The sequence below is a fragment of the Macaca nemestrina genome, chromosome 15 (assembly GCF_043159975.1).
Source record: "Macaca nemestrina isolate mMacNem1 chromosome 15, mMacNem.hap1, whole genome shotgun sequence".
NCBI classification, from domain to species: Eukaryota; Metazoa; Chordata; class Mammalia; order Primates; family Cercopithecidae; genus Macaca; species Macaca nemestrina.
This window is the reverse complement of record NC_092139.1, coordinates 112,474,084-112,498,475: the sequence shown is the minus strand read 5'-3', so window position 1 is coordinate 112,498,475 and position 24,392 is coordinate 112,474,084. Positions and strand designations below refer to the sequence as shown.

The window sequence follows — 24,392 nt, the reverse complement described above, 5'->3', positions numbered from 1 at the left end:
GGCCAGGCGCGGTGGCTCATGCCTGTAATCCCAGCACTTTGGGAGGCCGAGGCAGACGGATCACCTGAGGTCAGGATTTCACGACCAGCCTGGCCAACATGGTGAAACCACATCTCTACTAAAAATACAAAAATTAGCCAGGCATGGTGGTGCACTAATCCCAGCTACTCGGGAGGCTGAGGCAGGAGAATCACTTGCACCCAGGAGAAGCAGGTTGCGGTGAGCCGAGATCATGCCATTGCACACCAACCTGGGCAACAGAGACTCTGTCTCAAAAAAAAAAAAAAGAGAAAAACACTCCTCCATGACAGGGACTCTGGCAGCCACCACCTCGTGTCTCAGCCTCCTGGGTAGCTGTGATTACGGGCATGCACCACTACGCCTGGTTGATTTTTGTATTTTTAGTAGAGATGGGGTTTCACCACGTTGGCCAGGTTGGTCTTGAACTCCTGGCCTCAAGCAATCCACCCGCCTCAGCCTCCCAAAATGCTGGAATTACAGGCGTGAGCCACCGCACCTGGCCTGAAGATTATCTGTGGCTGTAAGTTTGCTCTGAGCACCTAGCTCATTGAATGAGCTGGCACTGAATAAAGGAAAGTCATTTTTCTCCCCACCTTCCCAACCAGCATGAAAACAGGCCCTTAGCCTTGTTGTTCACAATTTTGACCCAAGTTTTGTTATGTAGGCGTGACTGGATACATCACTGGCCATTGGTGATCCACTCACACTCCAGTCTCTCTCCCTCCCCACAGGTTGTGAGGGACTGATAGCTCCAACCTTCAAACACATGACTGGTTCCTCTGGGACAGCCCCCATCCTGCAGCTATCTACAGTACAAACCCAAGTATGGTCAAGAGAGCTTGTAATCGCTGGGCACAGTGGCTCATTCCTGTAATCCCAGCACTTTGGGAGGCTGAGGCAGGTGGATCACCTGAGGTCAGGAGTTTGAGACCAACCTGGCCAACATGGTGAGACCCCCATCTCTAACAAAAATACAAAAATTAGCCAGGCGGGGTGGTGGGCACCTGTAATCCCAGCTACTCAGGAGGCTGAGGCAGACGAATTGCTTGAACCCGGGAGGTGGAGGCTGCAGTGAGCCGAGATCGTGCCACTGCACTGCAGCTTGGGTGACAGTGAGACTCCATCTCAAAAAAAAAAAAAAAAGAACTCATAGTGAAAAACAAAAGATGCTCTTCCAAGGGTTTTAGGAGCTCTGCCAGGAACCAGGGACAAAGACCTAATGAAGATTTTTTTGTTTTAGAGATGGGGTCTCATGCTGTTGCCCAGGTTGGAGTGCAGTGGTATGATCATAGTTCATTATAGCCTTGAACTCCCAGGCTCAAGCGATCCTCCCGCCTCAGCCTCCGAGTAGCTGAGACTACAGGTGCACAGCACTGTACCTGGCTTTGTCCCCTATTTTGTGGAGACTGGGTCTCACCATATTGCCCAAACTGGTCTCAAACTCCTGGCCTCAAGTGATCCTCCCACCTCAGCCTTCCAGGTCACTGGGATCACAGGCATGAACCACTGTGCTCAGCTAAGATTCATCACACCACAGCCCCCACCTGCAGGTCTGCTCCTATCTGTCCTTCTGACCTCTGTTAATTCTCTGATATGGTTTGGCTGTGTCCCCACCCAAATCTCATCTTGAATTGCAGCTCCCATAATTCCCACGTGTTATGGGAGGGACCTGGTGGGAGGTAACTGAATTATGAGGGCGGGTTCCCCCACACTGTTCTCATAGTAGTGAATAAGTATCACGAGACCTGATGATTTTATAAGGGGAACCCCCTTTTGCTTGGTTCTCATTCTCTCTTTGCCAGCTGCCATGTAAGGCGTCCCTTTGTTCTTCCTTCACTTCCACCAGGATTGTGAAGCCTCCCCAGCCACACTGAACTGTAAGTGAATTAAACCTCTTTCCTTTATCAATTACCCAGCCTCGGGTATGTCTATCAGCAGCGTAAAAATTAACTAATACATTCTCTCTTTTCAAACAGGAGCATGGCAGGCCCCTCTCCATATACTCTTAGCTCCCTGTATCCATTACTCATAGCTCTCAACCAGGTGCAAGTTTACAGATGTCCCTTGGGGAATTCATTCCAGGACTCCTGGCAAATACCAAAATCCGCAGATGCTCAAGCCCCTGCTGTAATACGGTGTAGTATTTGCATATAATGTATGCACATCCTCCTGTATGCTGTGAATCACCTCTAGATTACCTGTAATACTTAACACAATGTAAATGCCCGTAAATAGTTCTTACATTGTGTTGATTAGGGAATGAGAAAAGTCTGTATAAATTCAGTACAGACACAACCATTTATTTTCTTTTCCCAATACATTAAATCCGTGGTTGGTTGAATCCACAGATGAGGAAACCATAATACGGAGTCCATGGATACAGAGTCCACGGTTACAGAGGCCACCGATATGGAAGGCTGACCGCACTTATTTCCGTAATCCGTTTGCTAATGTTAACACGGGCCTCTCTTTGCAGATCAAAGTTTCATGAGGACCAAGCCCATGCCTGGACTTGCTCAAACAGTAAACATGGTACCTAGTACAGGGCCTGGCACATGCAGGTCCTTCGTAATCATCAAAATGAAGTGAAAATAAACCAGACGTTACAAGTGGGCCCTTTCTCCTGCCCAGTGGGCTTCAGAGCAGCAGCTCCATCCCCTAAAGCCTGCCTCACCCTGCATGTGAGTCTGCACACACCTCAACTCCCTCCCGACCCTCCCTGCCAAGCCCTTTCTCTTGGAGCCTCCCCCAGGGTGGGGGACAAGGGCACATAGGAACCATCAGCATCTGTGGGGCTGGGCTGGCTGCAGCCCTTCATTAGAGACGTGGACCCGAACAGGCGTGCTGGCAGAGTGGATGTTATGCAAAGGAGATGTCAAATCACCCAACTGTTCTATTTATAATTCACAGCAAAATGGTTTGTTGCTGTAAAAATATATTTGCACATGACACAAATAGACCCTCACAGCAATTATCTTAATGCTGTAGCTACAAATTAACACCTACTTACCTCAGGCAAATTAGCACCAAATTTAATTTGAGCGGCACGTCCAATGTGCAGGGCATACAGAGGAAGAGCTCGCTGTGGTATGTGCACAATGCAGGCTCTCGTTTTGGAACTGGGGGTTCTGATCAAGGGCCCTTGGGAGGAGGCGGCGATGGGTCTGACGCCACCCAGGCCTAAGCTTCCAAGACCCAGAGACAAAGAAGCTTACACAGAGTCATACCTGAGGCAGACACTGGCCAGTGACTCCTGGGAAAGTCCGGGGATGATGGGGACAGGAGCTCTTGCTCATGGCTGAATGGGGGTCACTACTGAGCTGGGATTCCAGGGTCCCCCAGTGGGATCCCATAAAAAGTAACTTCCACTCTTTTGTCTCAGGTATGCACGAATTTGTTAATACAGACCCTCACTACCCAGTCTTCATCACAACCACCACTGCGTCCCCAACATTGGCAAGACGGCATGCGCAAGGCCATCTGTTCAGGCAGATATATGAGACCCCCAAAGGTGGCAGCAGCAAAGTCCAAACAAGCTGTGACCTGCATCAAGACCTTGTCAGAAGCCTGCCCACAAACCCAGGGAACTTCAGCACCCTGAAAGAGCAAGGGGGTCTCTAAAGGGCTGCTGGGGCCACCCCCTCTCCTGTGGGTCAATACTCAGAGCTCCTCACGCAGCCTTTAGGGAACGCCAAGCATCTCTTGCCCTGCGCAAGGGCACCCAGGTGATCATTCAGGTGCACAACTCTCACCTGCACACCCTCCAGCTGCAAGAGGTGGGGCTGTCCCACCTCCCAGGGCCTGCCCAATTAGGCTAAGAGTAATCGTATCTCCCTTTTCAAAGGTTAATTCAGGAACCCAAGTCAGAGCTAATCAGTACAAGGCAATCTCCCTGACCACAGGAATCTGTTCCTTCAGGCCCCTGAGTATCCCAGGTGCTTCTGAGACAGAAGATCCTGTTTCTCAATAGAGAACCACTGTGGGAGTCTCTCCATGCAGCTGGGTATGCAGATGAGACCTGGGGGACTGCAGCCAACTTGCCGCCCCTCTGCAGACCCAGCAGCCCACAGAGAATGAAGGGAATAGCCAATTCCTGATCAAGCCATACCTGATCTCCACACTATCCCCAGACTTTTGCAGCTACAGGGGCCAATGCATCCCCCCCTCGACTTTGGGCTGGTTCAGAGTTGTGTTTTCTGTTAATTACAGCCAAAAGCGTCCTGATGCTCCAGATGCCCTGCCTACCCCAGATTGGGACAGGGGCTTCCTGTGGGCTCTGGCAGCCCTCAGGTCCATCACAGCCCTCATCAGTCTGCATCATGTACCTGAATGCTCTTCTTGACCCATCACTGCATGTGCCCTGACAGCAGGGCCACGTCTGACTCACGTCTGAGTCTCCGCACTCAGCCAGCCCGGAGTTGGGGACATGAGCAGGGACTTGGGAGGTCTGTTGAATAAAAGAACAAGCAGAGGGCTTGGGACAGAGCCCAGGATCCAAGGCCCGGCCTGGTTCCACTCACACTCCAGGGTCACCCCCACCATCCACCTTGTTCACCTCTTTCTCTGTCATTCCAGGTTGTCCCTGAAGTGGATGCAGCTGGGGCCTCTGCCATGATCCCTACCATCCACACTTGGGCCTATTGGGGGGACCCTGGGCTCTCTCTTCTCCTCCCTAAAAAACGGTAAATCCGTGTCCTCCACTTCCAAACCAGGATCTCAGGACCGACCTCTCTTCCAACTCAGACTTGAATAACCAAACTGCCTACTCAGCACCTCCCATGACAACCGTCTGTCAGGGGCTTTCTGTCATTCTTGGAGTAACATCCAAACCCCTGCACAAGCCTGAAAGAGCCTGTGGTTTGAACCTGCTGCCCTCCAGAGCTCATGTCATTCACTCCCACCCCATTCCCTTTGCCCTGGCACACCGGCCTCCTGGCTGCCCCTCAAATACACCCCCACTGCCACCTCACGGCCTTTGCACACGCCATGTTCCCCCACCTCTCCACTACCTGGAGCGCACGAAGTGATCCACAGATGGTTTCTATCATCATCATTGGCTAAAGTCCAATTCAATGACTCAGTCTCAATTCAAATCTACCTCCTCACCGGCCTCCTGGGAAATTAAAGTGGGATTCACGGAGCCCCCAAACACCCAACCTTGGCTTTCAGATGCTTTTTTCTTTTTTTTTTGAGACAGAATCTCGCTCTGTCACCCAGGCTGGAGTGCAGTGGCACGATCTTGGTTCACTGCAACCTCCGCCACCTGGGTTCAAGTGATTCTGCCTCGGCCTCCCAAGTAGCCGGGATTACAGGTGCACACAGGTGCACACTACAACTGACTAATTGTTGTTGGCCAGGATGGTCTCAATCTCCTGACCTCGTGATCTGAGCGCCTCGGCCTCCCAGAAGTGTTGGGATTACAGGTGTAAGCCATTGCGCCCGGCCTCAGATGACTCTTCACAGAAAGATCTGGTTACGCTTTAGCCAGCCCAAAGAGACCTGCCCTCCCTGCAGCCAGAGAGGAAACTGCCACGGGTCCCTGGAGAACTTCAGGCAGCCCTGTGCCTTCCACCTGTTCCAACTCCCTCTGTGACCCCATGCAGGAATCTCCCTCTGTACCTCCGAGGTGGAGGCCACTGGTTCCTATGAAAAAGCAGCACAGGCTGGGGGCAGTGGGTCACGCCTGTAATCCCCGCACTTTGGGAGGCCAAGATCACTTGAGGTCAGGAGTTCGAAACTAGCCTGGCCAACATGATGAAACCCTCTCTCTACTAAAAATGCAAAAAAAAAAAAAAAAAAAAAAAATAGCCAGGTGTGGTGACAGGCACCTGTAACTCCAGCTACTCTGGAGGCTGAGGCACAAGAATCCTTTGAGCCCAGGAGGCGGAGGCTGCAGTGAGCTGAGATCAGGCCACTGCACTGCAGCCTGGGTGACACAGTGAGACTCCATCTCAAAAACAAAACAACAAAAACATTCTGAAGGAGTGGGGGTTAAAGTTTGGAAGGAATTTAAAAGATCAAAGGGCCAGGCATGGTGGCTCACGCCTGTAATCCCAGCACTTTGGGACGCCAAGATGGGCAGATCACCTGAAGTCAGGAGTTTGAGACCAGCATGGTCAATATGGCGAAACCTTGTCTCTACTAAAAATGCAAAATTAGCCAGGCATGGTGGTGCATGCCTATAATCCCAGTTACTTGGGAGGCTGAGACAGGAGAATCGCTTGAACCTGGGAGGCAGAGGTTGTGGTGAGCCGAGGTCGAGCCATTGCACTCCAGCCTGGGCAACAAGAGCGAAACTCTGTCTAAAAAAAAAAAAAAAAAAAAAAAAAAAAAAAAAAAAAACCAAAAAAAAAACCCAACAATTAAATATTTAAGGCAATTGAGAAATTCAATACTGACTGAGCATTGGCTGATATTAAGAATTTGTTGCTGCCGGGCGCAGTGGCTCACACCTGTAATCCCAACACTTTGGGAGGCCAAGATGGGGGGATTGCTTGAGCCCAGGAGCTCAAGACCAGCCTGGGCAACAAAGCAAGACCTTGTCTCTACAAAAATTTAAAAACAAACCAGGCAGGGTAGTGTGAACCTGTCTGAGTTACTTGGGATACTCAGGTGGGAGGATCCCTTAAGCCCAGGAGTTTAAGGCTGCAGTGAGCTATAATCACACTCTAGTCTGACCAACAGAGCAAGACCCTGTCTCGAAAAAAGGAAAAAATAAAAAATTGTTGCTAATCGTTTTAAATACGAATAGTACGGCAGTAATGCGGGAAAAAAAGTGGCGGGGGCAGGATTCAGGCTTGATCTAACATATCACAATGCATTCATATATCAAAACATCACATTGATCACTGTAAGTGTGCACTATTTTTGTTTGCCAATTATGCCTAAATAAAGCTGGAGGAAAAAAATTTTTAGAAAAAGGATTCACCTTGCAGTATTTATGGAGTGTGAGGTCTGGGAGCTGCTGTAAAATGATATGGGGAATAGGGAGGGGAGGGAAGGGGTGAGAGGGTGGAAGGGTGAGTTGGAGGAAGGGCGGGGGTAGGTGTATGGGGTGGGTGGGGTGAGTTGGAGGAAGGGTGGGGGTAGGTGTACAGGGCGGGAGGGGGCTGGGGGGGGGTTAGCACAGGCCAGGGTGGCTGCAGGGTGGCTATGGTTGATGCTGGGAGATGGCGGCTCATTGTACATCCTTTGAATGTCTAAAATTCTCCACAAATAAAAAGAACTGAAATGAAAAAATAAACCCAAGGAATTACAACAGCGTGGGGTCTGCTTTGGAGAGTCAGGTGGGAGTCCCAGCTGCAGGGGCCTCAGAGCCTCCCACCCCAGCCGAGAGCCACTAATCTGCAGCCCAGACAAACCCACTGCCCCGTCCGAGTTTCCTTTGCTTGTTTTCATTTTATGGCCAGGTAGGGGAAGGCAGTGGGGAGCTACCCAGGAGTTTCAGGAATTCAGACCTACCCAACCAGTTCCTTCTGGACAGTCACCGGCTCCACTCTCCTCCCCTGGAAAGTCACTGCTCTTGTCCAGGCCACTGAAGAAAGAACGGCTTGGCCTTGGCCTTCAGCATGGAAAGAGCACGCTCTAAACAAAGAGCATTCTTCTCTCGTCTCCCCAGGCAAGACCTTCCCCCAAAAGGTCAGGAGACAGAACCAAGACCACTAAACAGGAACGCCTGCGCTTCGCATGCATTAACTCATTTAGTTATCCCAATGGCCCTATGAGTCAGTCGGTAATGACGTGGCCCCTATTTTGCAGATGAGGAAACCAAGCAGAGTGGCCAGCAACTGACTCCAGGTCAAGGGAGTGAAAGGCAGGCCCCATCATGGTTGTTGAGCAGTGCAGTGCCTGCCTCTCCTGAGCCCGGACATTATCCCCACCCCCGACTTCCCCAGCCTCAAGACAAACTGAAGGTTTATGACACTCATCTGAGAGGTGAGAAAACGGGAGCCCAAAGACCTAACTTGGAGAGTCACTCAGCCAGGTCCTCTGCCTTCCAGGGACACAGAAATCTGGACACAACAAGATGCCAGAAGCTCCAGGGAGCTCCAGGGAGACTCTCCGTGAAGGCGGGTGGGGCAGGACTCCGGAGCAGTGCACTCCCCCGCAGCTAAGCCTCCTTGCAGGAGCATTCCTGCAAGGACACCCTCACCCACAGCGCAGGGCCCAGAGGGTCTCCCCTCAAACGCACCCCAGGGAGGCCAACCAAAGGACATCGACTTCTGAAACGGCTGAGTCTTAAGTGCTGAGTTCCCAGCCGGACAAATGTCAACACTGTTCACAGGGAAGCGAGGGAGGGCACAGAGCCCTCTGGAATCCACACAGCCTCTGACACAAAAGCCTGAAGCCGGTGGCCAAGGCCCTGTCCCCATCCCGCCAAACAATCCCGCCCTCCTTCCCGGTGGACTCTGCGGTTCCTTCTCCGAGGCCTTCACACTCCTCCCAAAGCACCTGGGAAATTTCCAAGCCAGGGTGTGACAGAGCCCCAGGGATTCTCAGGAGCCCCCGCCCCCCCACCCACCTCCACCCAGGACTGAGGGACAGTGAAAGGCAGGGCCTCTCCGCCTTCCTGACGATCTCCGAGGCTGCTAGCGGATTAGTTTCAACTTTGGGCTTTTAGGCGGGGGCCGGTGGCTCTCGTCAGTAATCCCAGCACTTTGGGAGGCCCAGGCGGGCGGATCGCCTGAGGTCAGGAGTTCAGCATGGCCAACATGGCGAAACCCTGTCTCTGCTAAAAATGCAAAAATTAGCTGGGCGTGATGTCAGCGCCTGTAATCCCAGCTACTCTGGAGGCTGAGGCACGAGAATCGCGTGAACCCAGGAGGAGAGATCGCGCCACTGCAATCCAGCCTGGCGACAGAGCGAGACTCAGTGTCAAAACAACAACAAAAAAAGTTTCTGCTTTTAACTCCTGGGGGTTCCACCCGCTGTGTGTTGAACCGACCAGACACCCAACCGCTGAGATTGAATCAGCGCAGCACCTGCTCCGGCCTCCGTTTTCTCATCTGTGAAACCAGAATGACCTCACCCACCTTGTAGGTTTGGGAGGGGGAGGGGGTGCCTCCCCCAGGCGCTGACCCGGCCTAACCCGAGACCCCATGACAGAAGCAAAAAGGGAACGTTTGAGCTGACACCTTCCTGCCAGACCAGACCAAAACCCAGGCAGAGAGAGGCGAGGGCGGGGGAGGCCGTGCGGGGTGAGAGGGAACAGGACAGGGGAAAAAGCAGAGAAGGGGACGGTGGCGGGCGGGGAAGAAAGGAGGTGAAGGGAGAAGGAGTCTGGAGCCCACAGGGGAACTGGAGGCGGCGCGCCGGCCGGAGGGGCTCCCCACTGCCGCACGTGACGTCGCGCCCGCCTGGGCGTCCCTACCTGGCCAGCGGCCCCTTGTCCCCGCGCACGCCCTGAGAGCCCCCGCGGCACCCCCCCCCCCCCCCCCAGGAGCACGGCCCCTCCCTGCACGTTCCCTCCCGCCGCCGCCCGCCTTAAATAGCCACGGACCCCGCCGGCCCCCACCTGCGTTCCGGGTCCACAGCTCACCTGGCCCCTCCCCGGACGTGGCTCCCGGGCAGGCTCCGCCCCCCCCGCCCCCCCGCCCCTGCTACAGTGCGGGAGCGATTTCCCAGGTGCACGAGCTGACACTGGGTCCACCTGTGTGTAGGGGGAGGGGGACAGGGTGGGGTCGGGCGGAGCACGCGCACTCAGGGACCCCTCGCACATCGCACCCTGGGCGCCCCGATTCCCGCCTGGGCCGCGTCCCCGTCCCGCACAGCACCCATGCCTGGGGTGGGCACTTTCTTGCTGATCCATTTCCCCACTTCTTATTTTATTTATTCATTATTTAACTTTATTATTTTTTTTTTGAGACAGAATCTCGCGCTGTCGCCCAGGCTGGAGTGCAGTGGCGATCTTGGCTCACTGCAACCTTCACCTCCTGGGTTCAAGCAATTCTCCTGCCTCGGCCTCCCAAGTAGCTGGGATTACAGGGACCCGCCACCATGCTCAGCTAATTTTTTGTATTTTTAGTACAGACGGGGTTTCACCATGTTTGCCAGGCTAATGTTGAACTCCTGACCTCAAGTGATCCACCCACCTCGGCCTCCCAAAGTGCTGGGATTACAGGTGTGAGCTACCGCACCCGGCCGTGGGCCATGGTTTAAAGGCGTTTTGTTCCTGACTCACTGCCTCAGCCATTATCTGCATATTCGTGCAACTTGTGCTACAGAGAACAATGTGTAGCCAATCAACAACTTATTTTTATTTTAGATTCAGGGGGTACATGTGCAGGTTAGGGAATATATTGGGTGACACTGAGGTTTGGTTTTCTGTTGATCTCCTTACCCAGGTAGTGAGCACAGTACCCAATAGGAAGTTTTTCAGCCCTTGCCCTACTCCCCTCGCCCTTTTGGAGTCCCCAGTGTCTCTTGTTCCCATCTTTATATCTGTGGGTACCCAAGGTTTAGCTTCCCCTTAGAAGTAAGACATGTCATCTTTGGTTTTCTGTTTCTGCATGAATTCACTTAGGATAATGGTTTCCAGCTGCATCCATGTTGCTGCAAAGGACATGATTTCATTCTTTTTCATGACTGCATAGTATTCCATGTTGGATACGTACCACATTTTCTTTTTTCTTTTTTTTTTTTAATTAATTAATTTATTTATTTATTTTTTATTTATTTATTTTTTTTTTTTTGAGACGGAGTCTCACTCTGTAGCCCAGGCTGGAGTGCAGTGGCCGGATCTCAGCTCACTGCAAGCTCCGCCTCCCGGGTTCACGCCATTCTCCGGCCTCAGCCTCCCGAGTAGCTGGGACTACAGGCGCCTGCCACCTCGCCCGGCTAGTTTTTTGTATTTCTTAGTAGAGACGGGGTTTCACCGTGTTAGCCAGGATGGTCTCGATCTCCTGACCTCGTGATCCGCCCGTCTCGGCCTCCCAAAGTGCTGGGATTACAGGCTTGAGCCACCGCGCCCGGCCTTTTTTTTTAATTAATTAATTTATTTTTTTGGGAGACGGAGTCTCGCTCTGTCGCCCAGGCTGGAGTGCAGTGGCCGGATCTCAGCTCACTGCAAGCTCCGCCTCCCGGGTCTACGCCATTCTCCTGCCTCAGCCTCCCGAGTAGCTGGGACTACAGGCGCCCGCCACCTCACCCGGCTAGTTTTTTGTATTTTTTAGTAGAGACGGGGTTTCACTGTGTTAGCCAGGATGGTCTCGATCTCCTGACCTCGTGATCCGCCCGTCTCGGCCTCCCAAAGTGCTGGGATTACAGGCTTGAGCCACCGCCCCCCGCCCGTACCACATTTTCTTTATCCAATCCACTGTTGATGGGCACCTCAGCTGACTCCGTATCTAACCTATTGTGAATGGTGCTGCTATGCACATATGAGTGCAGGTGACTTTTTGGTAGAATGAGTTATTTTCTTTTGGGTGTATACCCACTAATGGGATTGCTGGGTTGAATGGTAATTCTATTTCAAGTTCTTTCAGAAATCTCCAAGCTGCTTTCCACAGTGGCTGAACTAATTTACATTCCCACCAACAGTGTATAAGTATTCCCCATTCTTTGCAGCCTCACCAATATCTATTATTTTTTGACTTTTTAATAACAGCCATTCTGTCCAAAATCAAGATGCTGGCAGAAAATAATAATAATAGCCATTCTGACTGATGTGAAATGGTTTCTCCTTGTGGTTTTGATTTGCACTTCTCTGATGATTAGTGAGGCTGAGCATTTTTTCATGTTTGTTGGCTGCTTGTATGCATGTATGTCTTCTTTTGAGAAGTGTGTCTGTTCATGTCTTTTGTCTTTTTGGTTTTTTTTTTGAGACAGAGTCTTGCTCTGTCACCTAGGCTGGAGTGCAGTGGTGCCACCTCGGCTCACTGCAACCTCCTCCCCTGGGTTCAAGCAATTCTCCCGCCTCAGGCTTCCAAGTGGCTGTGATTACAAACACATGGTACCATTAATTTTTGTACTTTTAGTAGAAATAGGGTTTACCATGTTGGCCAGGCTGGTCTCAAACTTCTGACCTCAAGGGATCCGCCTGTCTCGGCCTCCCAAAGTGCTAGGATTACGGCACAAGCCACCGTGCCTGGCCCCTTGACCACTTTTTAATAGGATTATTTTATTCTTGTTGATTCGTTTAAGTTCCTTATTGTTTCTGGATATTAGTCCTTTGTCAGATGCATAGTTTGCAAAGATTTTCTCTCATTGTCTGTTTATTCTGTTGATAATTTCTTTTTGCTATGCAGAAGCTCTTTAGAACAATTTACTTTTTTTTTTTTTTGAGACAGAGTTTCGCTCTTGTCGCCCAGGCTGGAGTGCAATGGCGCAATCTCCGCTCACTGAAACCTCTGCCTCCCAGGTTCAAGCAATTCTCCTGCCTCAGGCTCTCAAGTAGCTGGGATTACAGGCACCTGCTACCATGCTCGGCTAATTTTGTAGTTTTAGTAGAGACAGGGTTTCACCATGTTGTCCAGACTGGTCTTGAACTCCTGACCTCAGGTGATCCACCCACCCTGGCCTCCCAAAGTGCTGGGATTACAGGCGTGAGTCACTGCACCCTGCCAATTTATGTTATTTTAATGTAAATTCTTGGTAAACAATTTACCTTCTTTTCCTTTAAAAACCTACTTGTAACTGTTGCTAATCAAAGTGAATATTCAGGGCAACTTGAATGTATACTCCCAGGTTGCAGTCCTCAAACCTGACCCAAATATACTTTTTTTTTTTGAGACAGAGTTTTGCTCTTGTTGCCCAGGCTGGAGTGCAATGGTGTGATCTCTGCTCACTGCAGCCTCTGCCTCCCAGGTTCAAGCAATTCTCCTGCCTCAGTCTCCCAAGTAGCTGGGATTACAGGCATGCGCCACCACGCCCAGCTAATTTTGTACTTTTGGTAGAGATGGGGTTTCTCCATGTTGGTTAGGCTGGTCTCCAACTCCCGACCTCAGGTTATGTGCCCGCCTGGGCCTCCCAAAGTGCTGGGATTACAGGCGTGAGCCACCGTGCCCAGCCCCCAAATATACTCTTACTTATATTAATTTTGCCTCCGTTTTTTCCTTTAGGTCAACGACTCCCTGCCACAATGATTATTTCAGGTTCTGGAAGGAACGGGGCCTGCGCCAATCAACACAGGCCTTCCTCCAGCCACAGTGAGCAGTTCAGGCCAGAGTAACTGTACTTTGCCTGGATGGTTGGGGCTTATCGTGCCCCCTCTTTCTCTCTCCCCAAGCCCTGATGACAGAGCCTGGCACACAGGGAGTGCTTGTGTTGGGGATAAAAAGAGATCTTTTCCTCAACCATGGCTCGGTTCATGGCTGAGGCCCCTGTAACAAAAGACAGATTTACAAGAGAAAAACCTACACATGTGTTTAATGTAAGGTTTATTTTGACACAGGAACTTTCATAAGGAAATGAAGATCCAAAGCAACAGAACAGTGTGTATTTCTACGCTTCGGTTTGATGAAAACTGGACAGTTGTGGAGGAGTCTGATTAGAGGACGTGTTAGTCCATTCTCACGCTGCTGATAAAGACATACCCTCCATGAAGTTGGGATCCGCCCCCCCAGCACCCCTGCCGCCCACCAAGCCTTTCCAGAGGCTCTCAGCAGTGGTTTCTCCCTCATTTCAGAAGAGATTAGAATGATCCAAGCTGGCCGGGCGCGATGGCTCTCACCTGTAATCCTAGCACTTTGGGAGGCTGAGGTGGGTGGATCACCTGAGGTTAGGAGTTTGGGAGCAGCCTGGCCAACAAGGTGAAACCCCATCTCTACTAAAAATGCAAAAATTAGCTAAGCATGGTGGTGGGTGCCTGTAATCCCAGCTACTTGGGAGGCTGAGGCAGGAGGATCCCAGCTACTTGGGACTCTGAGGGAGGCAAAAGGGGTGGATTATCTATGGGTTTTCCAGGAAAGGGACGGGCAATTCCTGGAACTGAGAGTCCACCCTTTTTTAGATCATATTGGGCAACTTCCTGCTGTTGCTATGGCATTTGTAAACATGGCACTGGTGGGAGTGTCTTTTAGCATGCTAATGAATTATACTTGGCGTATAATGAGCAGTAAGGACGACCAGAGGTCACTTTCATCGCCATCTTGGTTTTGGTGGGATTTGGCCAGCTTCTTTATCACATGCTTTTTTTTTTTTTTTTTTTTTTTTTGAGATAGAGTCTTGCTCTGTCACCCAGGCTGCAGTGCAGTGTCACCATCTCGGCTCACTGCCACCTCCGCCTCCCAGGTTCAAGTGATTCTCCTGCCTCAGCCTCCTGTGTAGCTGGGATTACAGGTGCACTGCCACCACACCCAGCTAATTTTTGTATTTTTAGTAGAGCCGGGGTTTCACCATGTTGGCCAGGCTGGTCTCGAACTCCTGACTTCAGGTGATCCGCTCATGTCGGCTTGTTAAAGTGCTGGGATCACAGGTGTGAGCCACCGTGCCCGGCCCAGCATGCTATCTTATCAGCAAGATCTTTGTGATCTACAGCTTGTGCTGACCTCCTATCTCATCCTGTGACTAAGAATGCCTAACCTCCTGGGAATGCAGCCCAGTAGGTCTCAGCCTAATTCTCCCCAGCCCCTATTCAAGATGGAGTCCCTCTGGTTCAAACCCCTCTGACAATATGAACGGACAACCTCCATTTCATTCTCTCAACACCTAAGCAGCTGCCTTCTTCTTGTGCAAAGAATTCGTAACCATCCTAGCCTGCGGCCTGTTCAACGAACACAACACAATTTGTGTGTTATTATTTTATACTTTCCTGGCTCTCGAAGGACTCGACGTGGTAAGAAAGTGTGGTGCTGTCTACCTTCTAATGAACATAGAGAGCTGAGCCTCTGGGCAGATCAGAAGTGCAGCCTATTTCTAGGTCAAACACAGGAAGTGTGTTTGAGAGCAATGAATGCTCGCAAAACATGACAAGGGAGTGACAATGTCTTATTCCAGCAACGTACACACACTTGATCGTTTTCATCTGGCACTGGGTGCAGGGTTCTCTTTTCCTGTTGTGGAATGTAAACATTTTTTATATTACCATGTAAGATCCGGCCCTCATGAAAGAAGGGCAATTTGTAGGGTTTCTGTTTTAAAAAGCGACTTTGGACAGGCGTAAGGGAAACCACCCCCCTAGTCGGCCTACGGCTGGCAGAATAATTTTACAGCATTAAGAGATGTCAGGGGGTGGCCGGGCGCGGTGGCTTAAGCCTGTAATCCCAGCACTTTGGGAGGCCGAGACGGGCGGATCACGAGGTCAGGAGATCGAGACCATCCTGGCTGACATGGTGAAACCCCGTCTCTACTAAAAAATACAAAAAAAACTTAGCCGGGCGCGGTGGCGGGCGCCTGTAGTCCCAGCTACTCGGGAGGCTGAGGCAGGAGAATGGCGTAAACCCGGGAGGCGGAGCTTGCAGTGAGCTGAGATCCGGCCACTGCACTCCAGCCTGGGCGACAGAGCGAGACTCCGTCTCAAAAAAAAAAAAAAAAAGAGATGTCAGGGGGAAAACCACCCTCCTTGCATTTGTGTTTTGTGAAAATCTCATACAAATTTCGCCACCATAGCTTAGCGATATTAACATACATACAATAAAGCAACAATGCCGAATGATTGTGTGGCGAAGAATGCAGGTGTGCTCTGCCATTCATAATCAAAGGAAAAAGAAATATAAAAGAACTGTACAACCCAGGCCGGTTCCCTTTTCAAGTTCTTTCTTCTGTTTTTCCCCCAAGCACTGTTTAATCAGTAATCAACCAGTTAGCCATTTCCTTTTGTTGCTATCACAATAACTCCTTGCATTTCAAATGCCTTGCAATAGCAAAGAAGGAATAATCATGCAAAGTAAAGGAATTACATCTGAATGGTATTATTCTCGGCTTTATTAAATTTGCTCTTACAAATGTTTCTGAAGTCGCAGAGTTGGTTCTCCTCCAAGCAGCAAGTTCCACATAAATAAATGCCTGGGGATGGAGAATTTCAAGGAAGAGGGAATAAAAGATCTATGTCCAAGGTCTTGGGCTTCCCATTTGTTTTCTCCCAAATTAACTCAGCCTGCCAGCTGCTTGATCTAAGACTTGGCCTGCTTTTAACCTTATTAAAACCACGAAGCCAACACTGCCCCCCGATTTGGGTGTATGACTGCCAGGTTAGGGCAAAAGGGATAAAGGGATGTGGAAGATCATCTTCCAACCCTCTCCCTTTATGGGCCAGGATCCTGGGATTCAGTCGCTTAAGGGGCCTGCTTTATCCCTGTGTAGCCTGGCCCAGAAACCCAGGCAGGTTCCCTGACCCCTGCCCGTCTACTTCGTGCCCTGGACCTGTGTCAGAGCAAATGCGTTGTGTGGTTAGTGCTGCCGGCACACTGAAGGTGTGTGCGCTCTCCACTGTTTTTTTTGGGATCTTTGGGTCTAATAATGGAAACCCTTCTGATTTGCAGCTGAGGCGGCTGTGCTCCGGCTGCCCTGGTTGACAGCAGGGTGGACGCTGAGCTTGTGTACCGACCTGCCCACCCCTCAAATGCCTTTACCATATTGGCACTCAAGACCTTACAGACATCTCACAGCCCCAGGGTGGCCTGACAACGGGTTTACCCGGTCCCTTTGCCACCAGGGCCCAGACAGTGACAGGCTGCACCATTGTGATGTCCACCATGAGAGAGGAGGCTGCCCTAGAATTCATAATCCTGAAGAGGGTGTCCCCAACGATGCCCAGCTTGGGTGGTGAGGGAGGGCACAGTGGCTACAAAGTGAAGTGCCTGGAACATAATGGGTATCGACGCTGGTGGCAGTTGGGTTTGGTCCAGTGTAACTGGGGCATCTCTGTGTGTGGGGAGCATCTGTGCAGCAGGAGTATCCCCATACGATGGGCGCCTCTCTGTGTGCTGGGAGCATCTGTGCAATGGGATCATCTGTGCAGTGGGAGCCTCCCTATGTGATGGGAGCCTCTCAGTGTGTGGGGAGCATCTATGCAATGGGAGTATGTGTGCTGTGTGATCATCCCTATATGATGGGAGCTTGCTGTGCTGTGGGAGCATCTGTGCAGCGGGCTCATCCCCGTATGATGGGAGCCTCGCTGCGCTGTGGGAGCGTCTGTGCAGTGGGATCGTCCCCATATCATGGGAGCCTCGCTGTGCTGTGGGAGCATCTGTGCAGTGGGATCGTGCCCCTATGATGGGAGCCTCGCTGTGCTGTGGGAGCGTCTGTGCAGTGGGATCGTCCCCCTATGATGGGAGCCTCGCTGTGCTGTGGGAGCGTCTGTGCAGTGGGATTGTCCCCCTATGAAGGGAGCCTCGCTGCTCTGTGGGAGCGTCTGTGCAGTGGGATCGTCCCCATATCATGAGAGCCTCGCTGTGCTGCGGGAGCATCTGTGCAGTGGGATCGTCCCCCTATGATGGGAGCCTTGCTGTGCTGTGGGAGCGTCTGTGCAGTGGGATCATCCCCGTATGATGGGAGCCCGCTGTGCTGAGGGAGCATCTGGGCAGTGGGAGCCTCCCCATATGTTGGGAGCCTTCCCTGTGAGGTGGCTGCAATGCTGCCGGTTTCCCATCAGGCCCACTGTCGTGTGGGGTGATTTGGGACACTGTTCCTGGAAGTGGGCTTGGCTCATCCACCTCATGACAGCTCTAGGAGCTCGCAACATTCTTCAGTAAACTCCTTCTCTGCATGATCATTGGCATTTGCCTCGGCTGCTTGCAAATAAGAGCCCGCCTGATCCCACATCCTCATATTTGATGCTCCCCTGGCCTCTTCCCCCACCAAACACAGGCTGACATGAATCCCCATAGTGAGGAGAGAAATGTCAGCATGAGAAATTCCTCTTGCAGATGATGTCGATGATAGTTTACATTTTTATAGCTTTTTACAGCCTGTGAGAGCAGTTCTGAGCTCTCTGCAAACACATCAGTCAATGAGGAGAAGGGTTCTTGGGGGTAAAACCACCCGTTTATTATTAAGCCATTATTACCTTCAGGTCAAAAACCATTAAGTAGGTGTCTGCCCGATGCTTGTCACCTGCACAGAGCTCCTTTGTCAGAGATGTCTGGTGTCTGGAGTTTACAATCTAATAGCCCTGCTCTGCATGTGAGTCCACCTTGCACAGACAGGCAAAGAAACAGCACCGGTCACTGATTTCATAGCTGGGGAAGATCCCAGCTATAGATCGGGAAACTGAGGACAGGGTGACCTGCGCAATGTCACACAGTGCCCAACTTAGGATCAGACCCTGGAGGTCCTGGCTCTGCCCATGAGAGGTGTATAACATACATAAATATATACAACGAAATATCCCATGCCAGCCTTCTCCCCACTCACGGACTGTGTGATTCTAGAGTACTGGGAAAAAGGGTGTAGCGTCAAGTCAAACCTGGTTGTGCCAAGCAACAAGCATCTCCCAATCACAGGGGCCTCCACCACCGTAGCCATGCCGCACGTCTGCCTGCTGGAGCAGGCTTGCCTGGGACACTGCCAACCACTGTGGCAGAGGGAAGGACAGCCCTGGAGGGGTCTCTGTCTGGCAATGAAATACTCCAGCTCTAAAGTGCCCTGCATCACTTCCACTTAGAACTCACTGGCCAGGGCTGGTCACATCGCCACCCCCAACTACACAGGGACCAGGAAGAGCATCATGGTTCTTAGGGGCTCATCTCCAGTCTGTGCCAGTTGCATCCCTGAGGCTCCCGTGCCTCAGCGGCCTCCCTATTCCTCCTAGCATTTCTGAGGCTACTGCCTGCTTTACCGCTGGACACTCCTGGAGTTGGGGACCACGGTCCCCCTGATGGAGTGCTGTGTCCCTCCACTCCAGTCTCAGTAGAGAGACCAAGACGATCAGGTCATGCTCCCGAGGAAAGCAGCTACAGGGGACTCCAAGGAAGAAAGGAGTCTTCCTCTCCCCTTTCCTTCCTTCTCTATCTTTCCTTCTTTCCTTTTCTTTTCTCCTTCCTCCCTCCCTTCCTTCTCTCCCTTTCCCTTCCTTTCCCTCCCTTCCTCCCTCCCTCCCTCCCTTCCTTATTAAAAAAAAATTAGCCAGGTGTGGTGGCACGTGTCTGCAGTCCCAACTACTCTGGAGGCTGAGGTGGGAGGATCACTTGAGTCCAGGAGGTTGAGGCTGCAGTGAGCCGTGATTGTGATTATGCCACTGCATTGTAGCCTGGGCAACAGAGAGAGACCCTGTCCCCACCGCAAAAAAAAAAAAAAAAAAAAAAAAAAAAAAAAATTGACCTATAAATAAGACTTCTGGGTCGGCCGGGCAGGTGGCTCACGCCTGTAACCCCAGCACTTTGGGAGGCCTAGGCAGGTGGATCACGAGGTCAAGAGATTGAGACCATCCTGGCCAACATGGTGAAACCCTGTCTCTACTAAAAATACAAAAATTAGCTGGGTGTGGTGGCAGGCGCCTACAGTCCCAGCTACTTGGGAGGCTGAGGCAGGAGAATCGCTTGAACCTGGGAGGTGGAGGCTGCAGTGAGCTGAGATGGCGGCTCTGCACTCCAGCCTGGGCGACAGAGTGAGACTCTTATCTCAAAAAAAAAAAAAAAAAAAAAAAAAAGGCTTCTGGGTCTATACCTAAAAGAATTGGAAGCAGGATCTCAAAAAGATATTTGCACACTCGTGTTCATAGCAACATTCTTCACAACAGTCAAAAGGTGGAAGCTAGCTTCCTGCCCTCCCTTCCCTCCTTTGCTCCCCTCTCCTCCTTTCTTCTCTCCCCTTCCTTGTGTTTACTGTGGTAAAATACACACAATCAAATGTGCAGTTCAGTAGTGTTAAGTAACATTCATGTTGCTGTGCAATCTCCAGAACTCTATTTATCTTGCAAAATTAAACTCGAATCCCATCAACGACTCCTTAAACCCCCCTCCAGGGCCTGCCGACCACCACTCTACTTTCTATCCCTACGGATTTGCTTATTCTGAACATTTTGGAATGGAATCATCCAGGATGTGGTCTTTGCTGGCTGGCTTCTTTCACTTCACATCAGGTTTTTAAGTCTTATTCATGTTGTAGCATGTATCAGGACTTCATTATTATTATTATTTGGACTTCATTCTTTGAGGCTGAGGAATATTCGCTTGCATGGATGACCACATTGCGTATCCATTCAGCTCACGATGGACCCTTGGTGGCTTCTACCTTTTGGTGGTTGTGAAGAACGTCGCTACGAACAACACGGGTGTGCACATATCTCTTTGAGATCCTGCTTCCAAGTTTTTGGGTGTAGACCCAGAAGTCATAATTATAGGTTTTTTTTTTTTTTTTTTTTTTTTGCAGCAGGGACAGGGTCTCGCTGTGTTAGCCAGGCTGCAGTGCAGCGGTGTGGTCATAGTTCACCGCAGCCCACCCCGTGTGCCCTCCCAGACTCATGTGATCCTCCCATATCGGCCTCGGGTACTGGGACTACAGGAACGTGCCACCACACTTGGCTAATTTTACAATTTTTTTAAAGAGACAGAGTTTCACCCTGTTGCCCAGGCTGATTTCCAACTCCTGAGCTCAAGCAATCCACCCACCTTACCCTCTTTTTTTTTTTTTTTTTTTTTTGAGACGGAGTCTCGCTCTGTCACCCAGGCTGGAGTGCAGTGGCGCGATCTCGGCTCACTGCAAGCTCCGCCTCCCGGGTTCCCGCCATTCTCCTGCCTCAGCCTCCCGAGTAGCTGGGACTACAGGCGCCCACAACCGCGCCCGGCTAATTTTTTGTATTTTTAGTAGAGACGGGGTTTCACCGTGGTCTCGATCTCCTGACCTTGTGATCCGCCCGCCTCGGCCTCCCAAAGTGCTGGGATTACAGGCGTGAGCCACCGCGCCCGGCCACCTTACCCTCTTAAAGTGCTAGGTCTACAGGTGTGAGCCACCATGCCTGGCTGTAAGCTATTACTTTCATGGTCAAATGGAAAATGACAAATGGGTCCACGCTTATTGTGGGCACCCCTTTAGCCTACACGCTTCCCAGTCCCTCTCTCTTCTTCGGAAGTCTTCCCTCCTCTGGGAGGGGCTTCGGCTGCGGGCCTCTCCACCTTTGGGACTCCTCCTCTTCCTCTCCCCAGGGCCGGCACATCCAGAGAGCACATTCGCCCCCTACCTCGTGATTCCTGGGCCACAGCCCACCCAGCAGCACCTTCCTGAAACGGAGCTAGTCCTTCTAGAGATGAACACCATGGGGTGCAAAGTGAGTGCTTGAGAGGGCACACGGGGTGGGCACCAGCACTCCAATGGACCCACCTCCGAGACCTCCTGCCAGGGCTTAGCTGCTGTGTGGTGTATACTTGCACACACACACAGACACACATGCACACACATACACACCCACCCACTTGCACACACACACCACACCCCTACCCAAACACTTGCACACACACATACACACACACACACACAGACACCCAAGCAAATCTGAGCTCTCAGCAGGGGTGCAGTCAGGGTCTCCAGGAAGGCTATCGTGACCCACCCTGGGTTTTCCTAAGTGCCACCTCCCCCCAGACCCTGTCACAGTGCAGGTGAGGCTCCCATGTCCCGGCAAGCCCACGGACCCCAAAGCGGGGCTGAAATGCAGATTCAGGGTCAGCAGATGCGGCCACGGCTTGAGATTGTGCAATTGAGAGGTCAGGGGTAGAGCGTTCATGAGAATCCTGTGCAAAACTTACCACACACACACAAAAGACGAAAACGATAAAGCAGTTTCTAGAACCCCAGCCCTGGAGATGCAGAGGAATCCACCCCACTAGGGACATCCCTGGAGACACCCATGGTAGACCAACCACTAATTAGCCAGCGATTTCACTCTTTTAACAAACCTTAGGGTGTGGGAGACAGAGCAGCAAATATAAGAAGCCATCTGCTCATTTCTGTTGTCAACATAATGTCACCAAGCCCTGACTCTGTGACAAGGTGCAGCTCTCCAGGGGGATGCCTTGAAGACCAGACAGGATGGAGCGCACGATTCCCCATGCCTCTTCCCTGAGTCACTCTATTCCTTAAAAGATAAACGGGCAGGGTGCAGCAGTTCATGTTTGTAATTCCAGCACTTTGGGAGGCTGAAGTGGGTGGATCACCTGAGGTCAGGAGTTCAAGAACAGCCTGGTCAACATGGTGAAACCCCGTCTCTACTAAAAATACAAAAATTAGCTGGGTGTGGTGATGCATGCCTGTAGTCCCAGATACTTGGGAGGCTGAGGCAAGAGAATCGCTTGAACCTAGGAGGCAGAGATTGCAGTGAGATGAGATTGCACCACTGCACTCCAGCCTGGGTGACAGAGCGAGACTCTGTTGGGATTACAGGTGACCAATTTCTTTTTTTTTTTTTTGAGACGGAGTCTCGCTCTGTCGCCCAGGCTGGAGTGCAGTGGCCGGATCCCAGCTCACTGCAAGCTCCACCTCCCGGGTTTGCGCCGTTCTCCTGCCTCAGCCTCTCGAGTAGCTGGGACTACAGGCGCCCGCCACTTCGCCCGGCTAGTTTTTTGTATTTTTTTTAGTAGAGACGGGGTTTCACCGCGTTAGCCAGGATGGTCACGATCTCTTGACCTCGTGATCCGCCCGTCTCGGCCTCCCAAAGTGCTGGGATTACAGGCTTGAGCCACCGCGCCCGGCCACAGGTGACCAATTTCTAAGATGTCTGAATGCAGATCACCTCTGACATCTTTGGGAGCAAGGCTGGGACACACACACACACCCTCTTGGTGGGCTGCTGCTTTACAGGGCTGGGAGTGTAGCCTCGTCACCTCCTTGGCGTCCCCACTGAGCCCCCTGGGCTGCTGCAGGGCCCAGGCCCAGCACCCACCTCCTGGGCTGCAGCTCCCCCATCTATGGTTAGGGATGCTGCTGGCTGCTGCCCAGGGGCCTCCTCTCCTGCCCCGGGGAGGGAGGACAGAGAGCTCAAGGATCGCCTTGCCATGGGCCCAAGTGCCAGCCAGCAGGGGCCACCAGTGCCTGGGCCACCCTAGGCCCTGTAGCGTCCAGGATGCTTGACCCCCCATGATGGGGCCCCCACCACTCGGGGGCAGAATAGAGGGTCTAGTACCCTAGTGAAGACAGAGCCCAGACAGCAACTCCCTGCCACGGCTTCTGGTCATTGGTCCTCCTGCCTTGAGATGACTGCTGGCAACCCTGCTGCTAATGGTCACCCACTACTCCCCAAGCCAGGCCACCTCTGGCTCCATGATGCAGCTGGGAGCCAGAGCTTGGTTCAGGGATTTCGGCCTCGTCAGCCTGGCCTAGTGGTTCTCAGACCAGGTTCTGGTTTCCTGTTCAATGACCACCTGCCCCTAGGCCTGGGACCTGAGGCCGCTCTTGCTCCTCTTCTTGCCCAGCTGAGCCCTGCCTGGGGCTATTACCCATTCCGAGCAGCTTCAGAGAGCTCCACAGGGTTGGCATATCACAGATGACAAAACTGAGGTTCAGCAGAGTCAGAAAGCCGGAGCTCCCCCCGCCCCCACCCCTACACCCTCCTATCCTGAGCTGAAGCAGGGGTGCCAGGTCTGCTTTTCCCACCAGAGAGGGAAACTCCTCCATCCCGAAGGCTCTGCCGGCAGACAGCCTGGGCCAGCTCTGGCCATGACTCAGAGGTCAGGTGATGGCCTCCTCCTGCTCACGCCCGGCTCACACCCACCCAGTTCCCCTGCCCTGGGCCTTTCTTTTGCTCAGCACTCCTTCCCCACCTTGAGAAAATCAACGCCACAAGAGGCAAGCGCGTGGAAGGCTGCTGGGGTGGCGGATCAGCCGATGAACGCGGTGTGGAAAGATGCCCGCCATCAGAGACCCCCACACCCCTCCCCATGGAGGCCACGCTGACCCGATGCTTAAAAAGGGCGGGGTTGGCCAGGGAAGCCTACCCCAGGCTCAGCTCCTGCCCTGAAAGTCAGAGTGCCCGTGGTGCTGGGCTGGCCTCTGGCTCTCAGTAACATTTGGGCCTCACTGAGGGGCGTACAGGGAGCAGACCCTGCCTGCTGTGGCTGAGGGGGGAATCCTGACCACCTGGGGACTCGGGAAAACCTGTCTGAGGCTGCAGGGGAGGTGAGAGCAGGTGCTAGCTTGTCCTTCCCAGGCCAGGTGGCCTTCAGCAGGTCACCACCACCCCCCAGACCCCCTGGGCGCTTCTGTAGCACGGGAGGAGCTGGCAGATCCCACCCCTACCCCTCTTTCCCTCCCTCCAAGGCTTCCTGCTAAGGCCGGGGCAAAGTCAGGGCCAGTCCCACTCCCCAGCATCCCAGCCCTTCCGTCCACAATCTCCCGATCCTGCCATCAGTGACACGGATGGTGGAGCAGTAGGGAGGCCTGGACAACAGGCACAGGTCGGCCCCCACCACGCAGACCCTGGGAACCTGTGCTCCCTAGAAAGTAGCAAAGGCCTGAGGGTGAGCACCCTGAAGGGGCGTCCCCAGGGCAGGCACCGCAGACATGAG

The 24,392-nt window shown here is 52.3% G+C and overlaps 1 protein-coding gene across 4 annotated transcripts in view; it reads right to left on the bottom strand.

Moving 5' to 3' along the window:
* The window catches only part of LOC105464298 (Rho GTPase activating protein 8), a 99,507-nt gene extending 91,073 nt beyond the window's left edge, over nt 1–8,434 (bottom strand). For 2 of the 4 annotated variants that reach the window (XR_011614204.1, XM_071080729.1), the window contains exon 1: nt 8,213–8,434. Coding sequence is in view for 3 of the 4 variants with exons in the window: in XM_071080729.1 (XP_070936830.1) it covers nt 8,213–8,393 (181 nt within the window). In the remaining variant the exon portion in view is untranslated. The remainder of the gene's footprint in view (nt 1–8,212) is intronic. The other 2 variants (XM_071080727.1, XM_071080728.1) reach the window with 2 other exon arrangements.
* Nucleotides 8,435–24,392: the final 15,958 nt, after the last annotated feature.